General features: G+C 36.1%; 1 protein-coding gene across 1 annotated transcript in view; it reads left to right on the top strand.

Annotated features, from left to right (window-relative positions):
- NETO2 (neuropilin and tolloid like 2) overlaps positions 1-12,904 on the top strand; it is a 41,498-nt gene that overhangs the window by 15,435 nt on the left and 13,159 nt on the right. The window contains exon 6 of the mRNA XM_047077395.1: positions 7,518-7,746. Within this exon, the coding sequence (XP_046933351.1) occupies positions 7,518-7,746 (229 nt within the window). The remainder of the gene's footprint in view (positions 1-7,517; positions 7,747-12,904) is intronic.

The following is a 12,904-nucleotide window of genomic DNA, read 5'->3' as shown; positions in this document are numbered from 1 at the left end:
TGGATGTCTGACTTTTCCAGCACCATTTGTTGAAGACTATCCTTTCTCCATTATTGCTTTTGTACCTCCGTTAAAAGAATAATAATAACTTCATTTGTAAGAATCTATTTCTGGGCTCTGTTCTGTTTCATGGATCTGTGTGTCTATCCTTTTGTCAGTTCCACACCGTTTTGATTATTGGAGCTTCAAAGTCTACACTCTGGCACTCTACAGCTTCCAGTATGGTGCTGAATGGGAGTTACCTTGTTATTGATTTTGAGGGGGAAAGCATTCAGGTTTTCACCATTAAGTATGGTGTGAGCTCTGGGTTTTTGTAGATACCCTTTACCAGATTACAGAAGTTCTGCTGTTTTTCTAAGATTTTCATCATGAATGGATGTTGATTAACAGATTAAAGTGATCATGTATCTTCTCTCTTTTAGTCTGTTTATAATGGAGACTTATATTGATTCTTCATAATTTAAACCAGCCTTGGATACCTGGGATGAACCATATTTGGTTGTGATTATGTAAAAGTATTACCATTTTTCTATGTTGCTGGATTAGATTAGCTAATATTTTATTGAGGATTTTTGCATCTATTTTCTGGAGTGATGGTTCTGATACCATTTCCAACTGTGGGCTTTTTTCCCTTATACCACCAAGCAATTCTCAGACACCAACTGGGTGTCCAGTGATTCAACTCAGTTCTGACAGTATCTACCCTGAGATGGCATCAGATTCCTAAGGTTAGGGGCTCAGTCCCACAAGTCTGGCCTCCACTTCAGATGCCATTCTTAAATCCAGGTTGTCACCTGTGCTTCTGACCAACTGGTTATAAATCAGAGGTTTCTATGAGCCCCTTCTTGAGTTTGATTAATTTGCTAGAGCCACTTAGAAAACTCAGGAAACCAGTTTGCTTACTTAAGTTGCCAGTTAATTACAGAGCATATTAAAGGATAAGAATCAACAGCTAGATGAAAAAATACAGGTGAGGTCCTGAACAAAGGAGCTTCTGTACCCATGGAGTATGGGGTTTAGCACAATGGCATATGGAAACATTCTGGTTCACCAACTTGAAAGCTCTTGAAACCTTTTCCTTTTGAGTTTTTTTATGGAGGCCTTATTACATAAGCATGGCTAATTAAATCATCGGCTGTCAGCCCTGGCCCTCTCTTCTCCCTAGAAGTTGGGGTGGAACTGAAAGTGTAAACCCTCAATTCATGGTTATTTACCCCAGTGACCAGCCCCCATCTTTAGGGGATTTCCAAAAGTTACCTCACTAACATAAATAATTGTTGAAAGAGCCACAAGACACCCATTTCAACTTTATGGCTCTAGAACATTTTCAGGAACTGAGGACAAGAGACCAAATACAACAAAAGATCCTCCCATTGCTCCTATTGCTCAGGAAATTCCAAGGGTTTTGGGAGCTCTGAGCCAGAAACAGAGATGAAGATGAAATATATATATTTAATTATAAAACAAAGTATGACAGCAGAAATACTGATCAGTAGTTTCCTTATGTCTTTGGTAAAAGAATTGGCATAACTTTTTCCTTGCATGGTTGGTATAATTTAACCGTGAATTCACCTAGGCCTGGAGCTTTTTTTGTAAGGTTTTTAACTATGAATTCATTATTTTTGATAAATGATATGGCCATTCAGGTTACATATTTTTCTTAGAAGTGTTTGGGCAGTTTGTCCCTTTTAAGGAATTTGTCCATTTCATCTGAGTCATCTGATTTGGGGGCATAGAACTGTTTACTGTATTTTTTTTATTGTTTTGTTTGAAAGATTTTATTTCTAAGTAATCTCTACACTCAACATGGGGTCGAACTTACAACCCCAAGATCAAGAGATGTATGCCCCACCAACTAAGCCAGTGAGGCACCCCCTTTTTTCAGTCTTCTTAATGTTGGTAGGGTCTGTAGTGATATTCTCTTTTTTTCTTTCTTTTTCTTTTTAAGCTTATTTATTTTGAGAGGGAGTGAGAGAATCCCAAGGAGGCTCTGCACTGTCAGCACAGAGGCTGATGCAGGGCTTAAATCCATGCATGACCCATGAGATCATGACCTGAGCTAATATCCAGAGTCAGATTCTTAGCCAGCTGAGCCACTCAGGCGCCCCATCCTCTTTTTTTTTTTATTCTTGATGGTTTATATTTATCCAGATATTTTACCATATCTGCTTCCTTTCATTCATAAAGTTCTAGGATTCATTCTAGTAGCCTTTCTCTTTTACCTAAGAACTTCCTTTAGGGGTGCCTGGGTGGCTTGGTCCGTTGCGTGTCCAACTTCTGGCTCAGGTCATGATCTCAAGGTTCATGAGTTCCTTCTTGTGAGTTTGAACCCTGCACCTGCTGACAGTAGAAAGTCCACTTCCGATCTTCTGTCCCCCTCTATCTCTGCCCCTCTCCTGCTTGCTCGTTCTGTGTCTCAAATAAATAAATAAATAAATAAATAAATAAATAAATAAATAAATAACTTCCTTTAGCATTTCTTTTATAGCAGGTCTGTATACAGCAAACTCTGAGTCTCTTACATCTTCACCCGGGTGTGTTATTTGCCCTCGTTCCTGAAAGAACATGTTTGCTGTATATAAAATTCTAAAGTTTACAGGTTCTCTTTTTCAACATTTAAAAATTTTGATGGACTGCCTTTGGCACTGATTTCTGAAGAGCAATCCACAGCCATTCAAATTGTTCCCTTCTACAAAATGTATAATTTTTCTCTGTCAGTTCTCAAGTCTTTGATTTTGATTTTTGATGTGTGTAGGCCTTGGTTTTTGTTTGCTTTTATCCTGTTTTATGTTTGCTGAGCTTTTTGAATCTAAATTTTTGTCTTTCACTAAACTTGGGACAGTTTTAGCAATTATTTCTTCAAATATTTTTTTCTGTAAGAATCTCTTCTCCTGAGACTTAAGGGACATGAATTTTAAGCCTTTTGAAATTGTTCCACAAGTCCCTGAGGCTCTGTTCATATGTTCTCAACCCTTTTTACTCAGTATCTCAGATTCTCAGGAGTCCTCTTCCAGTTTACTGACTTCACTCTGCCATCCCCATTCTCCTATTGGGCCCATACAGTGGATTCTTTTTTTTTAGTTTCAGACATTATATTTTTCAATTTCAGTTCTAAGGTTTCCACTTGGTTCTTTAATAATTTCTATTTCTGAGATCTGTTGACTATTTTTTCATTTCAGAATTAATCCCATTTCCTGGGTCTTTATATGTAATTTTTTATTATGTCTTGGATATTGTCAATATAACATTGTGAGACTCTGGGTCCTGTTAAAAATACCTGGAAAATGTTGGCTTTTGTTATTATTTATTTTATTTTTGTCAGACAGTCTACCCAGTTAGATTCAGATTGCATGTACCATGTCATTTCGTGTGGGTGGTGGTTCCAGCATTTGTTGAGTTTTTGGGGCCTTTGCTGTGCTGTGGAGGCTTACCCAGGGGATGTCCTGCTCAGGTACTTGAATTTGGTTTCTCAACATCTTTGTCATGTTTCTTTAGTTCTGTTTCATGAATATGCAGGTAAGCCAGATAGGTATGCCATGAATATGTAGGGAAGCCAGAATTAGTGCTTTTTCTTTAGTTCTCTGCTCTCCAAGACTCCTTCACATTCTCCAGATAACGTTTCCTTTTCTCATTTCCTCTGGTGGCCGAAAAGAAGTTTCTTCAGTGTTTCTGCCTCCTGACCTGTGAGTTTTGAGTGACTAAGAGAGAGAGAGAGAGGGGGAAAAATGGGGTGGGGGAACTCCCTCCACACTCTATTGACATCATCATATCCTTTTCTTAGTTCTGCTAGTTCAGGAGATGGGATTTCTCTTGGGGTTTCAGTTGCTGCTGTAGCTGCTGCATGCAAATCTGTGACTGGTGCTTACCCTGGGCAGAGCTGGTAGAGTGGGAAAAACAAACCAGACACACACACACACACACACACACCCCTCGTCCCAATTTCTCAGTCTTCTGGCTGGAGTGCTTTCTCTGAGTTCATTGTCTGTTTTTTGCTGTGAGTTCCATGAATCCGCCCAGGACACAAAGGAGAAAGAAAAAACTGAATCTCACCTCCTTTATGGGTCATTCAAGTTTGACTTCCTTCAAGGCCCATCTTTTACTTTCCAGAATTTTCATGTAGTTGCTTTTCACATTTTATTCTGAATGTTTAGTTAAGCCATACTGTTTCATCTTGGGTGGTTCTGGAAGTCCATTTATTTAATGTAGTAAAATTGATTATTTTTATCTTTATGGTTTATACTTTGTGTCTTCTATGTTTGTTTTTAATAAACTTTCCTAACCATAGGTTGTAGAACTACACTTATGTATTTTGATCTGTGTGCTTTGGTTTTAACATTTAAGGATTGATTTTATGTCAACTATAAGATAAGGATCTAATGTCAGTAGTTGTACTGCCTATTATCAAGGGTCTCCTTTTGATCTGGAATGCTATACAGGCACACTTCATTTTACTGCATTTTTTACAAATTAAAGATCCAAGACTTCAGGGAAGAAGTATCTACAAATGTGGTGGAAACAGCAAGAGAACTAGAATTAGAAGTGGAACCTAGAGGTGGGACTGAATCTCTGCAACTCGTGATAGAACTTTAACAGATGAGTTGCTTCTTAAGATGAGCAAGAAAGTGGTTTCTTGAGATGGAATCTCTTCCTGGTGAAGATACAGTGAAGATTCTTGAAACGGCAACAGAGGATTCACAATATTACATGACTTAGTTGATAAAGTAGTGGCAGGGTTTGAGAGGATTGACTCCATTTTAAAAGAAGTTCTGCTGTGGGTAGAATGCTACCAAACAGTATTGCATGCTGCAGAGAAATCATTTGTGTGAGAAGAGTCAATTGATGCAGCAAACTTCATTGTTGCCTTATTTTAAGATATCACGGTCACCCCAGCCTTCAGCAGCCATCAACATTGAGGCAGGATCCTCCACCAGCAAAAAGATAATGACTTGCTGAAAGCTCAGATGCTGGTTAGCATTTTTTTTTAGCAATAAGGTATTTTTGAATTAAGGAATGTACATTTTTTTAGACTTAATGTTATTGCATGCTTAACAGACTACTGTGCAAGCCAACTTTTATATGCCAGTTTTGGGAACCAAAAAATGCATTTGACTCAATTTATTGTAGTATTCACTTGATTGTGGTCTGGAACCAAACATGCAGTACCTCCAAGATATGTCCATAGTTGCTTTCTGAGGATGTCATTGCATTTCTTTTGGAGTCTTCAGGAGTTCCAGTAGACTGCATCCCCTTTTCCCTCCACACTGAGAATGTGGAGATTCAAAATAGCTCCTTTATTACAACAAAGGCTAGAGGAAGCAGCTTAGTGAGAGAGTCATATTAGACTTGCTAGTTCCTTACCCACCAGTTGTACTTCCCACCTAAATCTAGCCTGGACCATCCCAGCCCAAGGAAGGTTTGCATCTGCAGAGGAAACCCACTAAGGTCACTGCTTCCTACTTGGTGGTCCAGGGAAAGAGACCAGACTCCCCACCATCAAAGTAACTCTACCTCCCTGGGGAAGGTGTGGGAGTGGGATAAGAGATGAGCATTTAGTAGATTTGTTGTCATGCAGTCTGGGTGAGAGAAGAGTTATATGTGCTCCCCTCCCACCTATTTCAATTTGTTAGGTTCATACTGTTAGAAATATTTTCTGAAAATTAGTTGAACTAAACTTATTTCAGTATTTTGCTACACTCAGAAAAGAATGTCATTATCATAGGACTTAAAACTTTTAGCTTAAAAAGTTAAAGAGCATTTACTGTGGTCTTGTGTAGTACTATGTTTCTTTGGATTACAGAAAAGATTAAATACCTCAGACTTCTTTATTGTTTTTCTTATATTTAGCTCTACCAGTTCATAGTTTTATAAGCCTAGCCATGTATTCATTACTTGCTATGAGCAAGAATTACACTAGATATAATTAGCACATGATTCTCTCATTGGAAGACCTTACAGTATAATAGGGAAGGCAAATAATTACTGTATTGATGAAACTTGCTCACTACCACAGAACCATGGACAGAATGCTTTGGTATGTAAACAATGGAATTAATGAGAATAAATGATATATTTAAGGAAACCTATTGCTTATATGTAATACATTTATAAAGGTTTTATGAGGTTTTGAAATGGTGATCCTATTTAGTTACCAATTTTCCACCATTCTCTTGGAAGTAGCAAACTGGTCATTTCAAATAAGCTAAAGTTATTTGGTCGAAATTTAACCCTTTGAGCTATATTTTTTTGTTTGCTTAGTTTTGTGCCATCAAGATACTTTAGAGAGAAGAGATCTATGACATTACGTTTTTGTTATATGAAGTCTTTTATTTTTTTTTAAGTTTATTTATTTTAAGAGCAAGAGAGAGCTGGGAGGGGCAGAGAGAGAGGAAGAGAGAATCCCAAGCAGGCTCTGTGCTGTCAGTGCATAGCCCAACATAGGGCTCAAACCCATGAACTGTGAGATTGTGATCTGAGCCGAAACCAAGAGTCAGATGCTTAACTGATTTAGCCACCCAGGTGCCCCAAGTCTTTTGAACTGTGCTTGTGCCTGCATGAAGGGCATCCCAGAGAGTGGGAAGAACACAAATGTTAGAGTCAGTACAGCCTAGGTCAGATCTTCACCCTGAGTAACTTTGGGCAAATTCCTTAATCTATCTGAGTCTTCATTTTCTCCTTGCCTGTAAAGAATAATAGTTACTTCATTCAGTTATTTTAGAGATAAGCACAATGTCCTTCTAAACCCGCAACCTGAACGTTAATGCGCACAGTCCTTCTAAGCCTACAATCTAAAGGAAATCTTTAAACAAGAGTGGACCAAGCATATTTTAAGAACTTAGTGCCAGGTGGCAAGCTGCCTATAAAATTTCAAGAAAAAGAGTGCTAATCAAATTAGAATACTAATAGTGCTTATTTTGGTACTACAGTTTACATCTTCCTGACAGAAACCTTAGAAATTGTCATTTATGGGGTGAAATTTTAAAGCCACTTAAATATGCAGTATAGAATAAGGGTAAATAAATGACAGGACATCATGGGAATGTTTATGGTTATGAAGAGTGTAGGTAATATAAAAATGGTTTTGATGTGTTACATGAAAAACCAGGTTATATATACCTTACTACTAAACTTGGGCTTTAAAAACGTGAAGAAAAACTTTTAAAAAACTACATTTGTTATGAGGGATTCTTTTATTTTCCCAATCTGTCAGTACCACAAGATTGCTTTCATAATAAGGAAACTAAGACAACCAGTGAGCCTCATGGAACAAAAAGTTTCTTCTCTTTATAGATCAAACACAAACTTAAGATTCCTTAAATGCTTAGTTCCATTAAGACAAAGAAAGAGGCCAAAGAGTGTCTTAGTCTTTTAACTGCTTAGGCCCCAGCCTTTTGTCTGTTGTTAGATTTATGTTTATCTGTCAGCTACTGTAATCTAGTCTACCATGTTGATTGGATAGAACTAGAAAATTCAAATTTATATTTTCAAAAGCAGTGTTTTTCTCTGTTTTAATGTTACAGATTTATTTGAGGTTCCTAGATTATCAAATGGAGCACTCAAATGAATGCAAGAGAAATTTCGTTGCAGTTTATGATGGAAGCAGTTCTATTGAAAACCTGAAGGCCAAGTTTTGCAGCACTGTGGCCAATGATGTCATGCTGAAAACAGGAGTTGGAGTGATCCGAATGTGGGCAGATGAAGGTAGTCGGCTAAGCAGGTTCAGAATGCTCTTTACTTCCTTTGTGGAGCGTAAGTAAATCCTATAGCATTGAGATCTTTTACATAATTTTCATTTATTCAGAATTCAGTTCTATTTTCTTTTGGCAAAGACTAGTAACAGGATATAGAAATAACTAAGTCTTAGCCCCTATTCTCAAGGAATTAACTGTCCTGGGTGAAAAACCATGTTAATACATTAAATTGGAGCACTACCTTAGTATAAAGGTGTAAATGTGATAGGGAATGCAGAACGTGGAGACTTCTTTCAAGATTTAAAAAATTATTGGTAGTAGTAATTCAGTGTGGTGAATAATTATGAATCTACCAAACCATGCTCATCAAAGATCTAGATAGGCTGTTTTTTTCTAACTTTTTATTTTTAAATAATTTTAAGCATATAGAACGTCATGAAAATAGTAGAGTTTTCATATGCCTTTCCCTCAGGTTCCCCTAATAATGTAGTAAAACTGAAAAATAACACTGACTCAGTATTATTGACCAGTATATAGACCTTATCTACATGTCACTAGTTTTCCCATTAATGTCCACATCGCATTTACTTTCATCTGTCCTTTAGTGTCCTCCATCTGTGACAGTTCCTCAGTCTTTAATGACCTTAATACTTTTGAAGGACATTGGCCATTTATTTAGTTGATTGTCAGTGTAGGTTTGTCTGATGTTTTCTCATGGATTCTTTTGAAGTTACGTATTTCTGTCAGTACCCCAGAAATCACATTATATCTTTCTCAGTGTATCACACCAGTGAGGCAGGGGTACATAATCTGGATTTGTCTGACATTAACTTCAGTCACTTGCTTAACGTGCTGTCAGGTTCCTCCACTATAAAGTTACTAATTTTTTCATCTTAATTAATAATTCTCTTTGAGACTATGTAATATCCTTTTGCTCACTGTTGTTAGTTTCTCATGTAATAGGTATTCCTGTAGTGTTTACCTAATGGGAGTTTTCTGTTTCCATTATTCCTTCTACCCTTATTAATTGTAATTAAACTGTGAGAAAGAGCTGTTTTTCCCCCTCATTTATCTATTGTTATTTATATCAGTATGAGTTTATGGATTTTTATTTTATGCCATTATTATATATATAATTATATATGATATATAATTATTATAGTACTAACATTATTTTGTTGCTCAGAATCCCAGCTTTGGCCACTGGGAGCTCCTTCAAGTTGTCTCCTTTATCCTTTTGATGTGCCTTTAAAAAAAAAATCACTTTCTTACTTTCTGTTACCACAAGATGGCCCAGGCTCAACTGTGTTTTCCCTGGTCCAGCCCTAGAACCAACCATATTTCCAAGAAGCTCTTTCCTTCTCTTAAAGAAAACATTCAGAAAACACTTTTGTTTTTTTGTTTTTTAATAGAAATCATAATGAATCTGTGGATTGCTTTTGATTAGTATTGTCATCTTAATATTAAATTTTCAGTCCATGAACCCAGGATGTCTTCCCATTTATTTGTTGTCTTTAATTTCTTTCAACAGTGCTTTGTACTCTTTAGTATACAGGTCTTGCATCTCCTTGGTTACATTTATTCCTAAGAATTTTTTTGTTTAATGCTGTTATAAAGGAATTATTTTCTTTTCCAGTTTTTCATTGTTAGTGTGTAGAAATGCTCCTTACTTTTGTCTTTTGTATGCTGTTTTTTGTATCCTACAACTTTACTGGATTAGCTCTGTGTGTGTCTGTGTGTGTGTAATCTTGTTAGGGTTTTCTACATATAAGATCATGTTACCTGCAAACAGATAATTTTACATTTTCCTGTCCCATTTGGATGCTTTTTATTGCCTTTTCTCGCCTAATTGCTCTCGCTAGAACGTCTAGTACTATGTTGAATAGAAGTGAAAGGAGACATCCTTGTCTTGTTTCTGATCTTAAGAGAAAAGCTTTCAACCTTTCACCATTGAGTATGGTGTTAGCTGTGGGGTTTTCATATATGGCCTTTATCACATTGAGGAAATTTTCTTCTGGCCCTAGTTTATTAAGTGTTTTCATCATGAAATTTTGTCAAATGCTTTTTCTGATTCGGTTGAGATGATCATGTCATTTTTTCCCTCTTCATTCTGTTAATGTGGGGTGTTACATTGATTTTTGTATGTGGAACTGTTTTTGTGTTCCAGGAATAAGTCCCACTTGGTCATGGTGTATAATCCTTTTAATATGTTGTTGAATTCAGTGCTAGTATTTTGTTGAGAATTTTTGCATCAATATGCATAAAGAGGTATTGGTCTGTAGTTTAATTTCTTGTAGTATCTTTGTCTGGCTGTGGTATCAGGGTTATGCTGATCCATAGAATAAGTAAGAAGTGATCCTTTCTCTTCAGCTTTTTGAAAGAGTTTGAGAATTGACATTCTGTAAACATTTGGTAGAATTCATCAGTGAGGCCATCCAGTGCAGGGCTTTTCTTTGTTGGGAAATAGTTTGATTACTGATTCAATATTCTTGCTAGTTAGAGATCTGTTCAGATTTCCTGTTTGGTTTTTATTCAATTTTGGTAGAATGTATGTTTCTAGGAATTTGTCTATTTCGTCTAGATTAGTAGTTTATTGGTGTAGAATTGTTTTAGTATTCTCTTCTAATCCTTTTTATATCTATAAGATCTGTAATAATGTCTCCACTTGCATTTCTGATTTTAGTAATTTGAGTCATTTTATCTCTGTTTCTTTTTTTCCTTAATCATTGTAACTAAAGTTTGCCAATTTTATTGATCTCGTCAAAGAACCATTTTTTGGTTTTTTCTTTAGTTTTTCTATTCTCTCTCTTTATAATTTCAGTACTACTGACAAAGCCATAGAACTTTGAGTTTAGTTTGCTCTTCCTTTTCTGGCTCTTTAAGGTTAATGGTTCCAGATCTTTCTCCTTTTTTAATGTAGGCATTTATAGCTATAAATTTCTTTCTTAGCACTATTTCATTGCTTCTCATAAGTTTTGGTATGTTGTGTTTTCATTTTCTTTGGTCTCAGGTATTATCTAATTTTACCTTGTGATTTCTTCTTTGACCAGTTGGTTAAGAGGGTGTAGTTTAATTCCCACATATTTACAAATTTTCTAGTTTTTATTTTGTGACTGATACCTAGTTTTACTTCATTGTGATTGGAAAAGAAACTTTGTATGATATCAGTCTTTTAAGATTTTTGTGTGTATATGGCTGGCCTAACATATGGTCCATCCTGGACAAAATTCCTTATACATGAGAAAAATGTATATTTTGCTGTTGCTAGGTGGAATTTTCTTTATGTATCTATTAGGTCCTCCAGTTGACTTATAGTGTTATTCTTTCATTTGGTTATTTATCTTCTGTTTGGTTGTTGTATCCATTATTAAAAGTGGGATATTGAAGTTTCCAGCCATTATTGTAGAATATCTAATTCTCCCTTAAAATTCTGATAGTGTTTCCTTCTTATAATTTGGGGCTCTGATATTTTATTTATTTATATATTTTTATAATTGTATTTTCTTGATGAATCCCTTTTACCAATCTACATTGTCCCTTTTTATCATTTGCAACAGTCAATACCCTGACATTAAAGTCTATTTTTGTCTGATATTTGTATAGCCACCCCAGCTCTCTTTGGTTAACTGTTTGCATGGAATATCTTTCTCCATTTTTTTTTTTTTTTTTATTTTCAACCAATTTGTATCTTTAAATCTAAAGTGAGTCTTTTGGGGCGCCTGGGTGGCGCAGTCGGTTAAGCGTCCGACTTCAGCCAGGTCACGATCTCACGGTCCGTGAGTTCGAGCCCCGCGTCAGGCTCTGGGCTGATGGCTCAGAGCCTGGAGCCTGTTTCCGATTCTGTGTCTCCCTCTCTCTCTGCCCCTCCCCCGTTCATGCTCTGTCTCTCTCTGTCCCAAAAATAAATAAACGTTGAAAAAAATAAAAAATAAAGTGAGTCTTTTGTAGAACAGTATATAGTTGGATCTAGGGGGGGTTTTGTTATCTATTCTGCCAATCTCTGCTGTTTGAATAGAGGGTTTAACTTATTTACATTAACAGTAATTACTAAGGTGGAAGAACTTCTACACTTTTGCTATTTGTTTTCTAAATGTCTTAAAGCTTTTTCTCCCTCATTTTCTTCATTACAACCTCCTTTTGTGGTTAATTGATTTTTTGTGGCAACACAGTTGAATTTCCTTTTGTGTATATTCAGAAATTTTCTTTGTAGTTATAATGGGGTTTTCTCTTTATCTTAGTTAAGTCTTTAAAAGTCATCTTTACTAATTTGTGAGCATGTGAGAATTTTTTCATCTTAAAGGATGTTGTAGCTCACTGTAGATACTAATCCAGCTTAAAAGTGGAAGAACTGTGAGGACAGATTTTAGGATTCTTCCCTTAAATTCCTGATAATTCACATGAACAAATCCCAAGGAAAAATTGGTTCTATTGCCTTTCTATCTCCTGTAAAAGTCCAAGTGACTTGTCAGTACTTTTGATAATTATTTTGATTTTGCTTATTGTAAGTGTAAATCATATTACATTACCTTTGATTTAAAAAAGAAAACTGTCTTCAAGGGGTGCCTAGGTGGCTCAGTTGGTTAAGCATCTGGCTTTACCTCAGGTCATGATCTCATGGCTTGTGAGTTCGAATCCCACATCAGGTTCTGTGCTGACAGCTCAGAGCCTGGAGCCTGCTTCAGATTCTGTGTCTCCTTCTTTCTCCCTCTGCCCCTCCCCGCTCGCTCTCGCGCGCTCTCTCTCTCTCTCTCTCTCTCTCAAAAGTAAACATTAAAAAAGTTTTTTTTAACTGATTTCAAAAATACCTTCATGTTTTTGGCTTGGTTTTAAGTGGCCTTTAACTTTAATCTACATTTGGAGAGGGCTGATTAGCCTCTCTGACTAATCCCTTTCCTCACAGTCACCTCTGTATGAAGAAAATCACCATTTAAAGATTTATCCAGACTGCCCCAAGATAGTTTAGTGTGTATGTTCACATCATATATATTTTTAAAATAACTGGTATATATTGTCCTCGTAAGAGAAGGAAATATTTTCACCTTTATATCCTAAGTGAATAGAGTAAAATGGTAAACTATATGATTTTTGCAAGTCAAAATTTGTAAATATAAAGGTGTAAGAGTAAGATACTATCAGATATTTTCCTTCAGAAATTTAGGAATTAGTACTTTTTCCCTTTACTTATAATTTCAAAATATTATTGTTCCATGGATTCT

The sequence above is a fragment of the Lynx rufus genome, unplaced genomic scaffold (genome assembly GCF_022079265.1).
Source record: "Lynx rufus isolate CCGP_SWC_20201006 ecotype Redwood Valley unplaced genomic scaffold, mLynRuf1.p SCAF_16, whole genome shotgun sequence".
Lineage (NCBI taxonomy): Eukaryota > Metazoa > Chordata > Mammalia > Carnivora > Felidae > Lynx > Lynx rufus.
The sequence above is the reverse complement of the archived record's forward strand: the minus strand, read 5'-3'. Positions and strand labels throughout refer to the sequence as shown.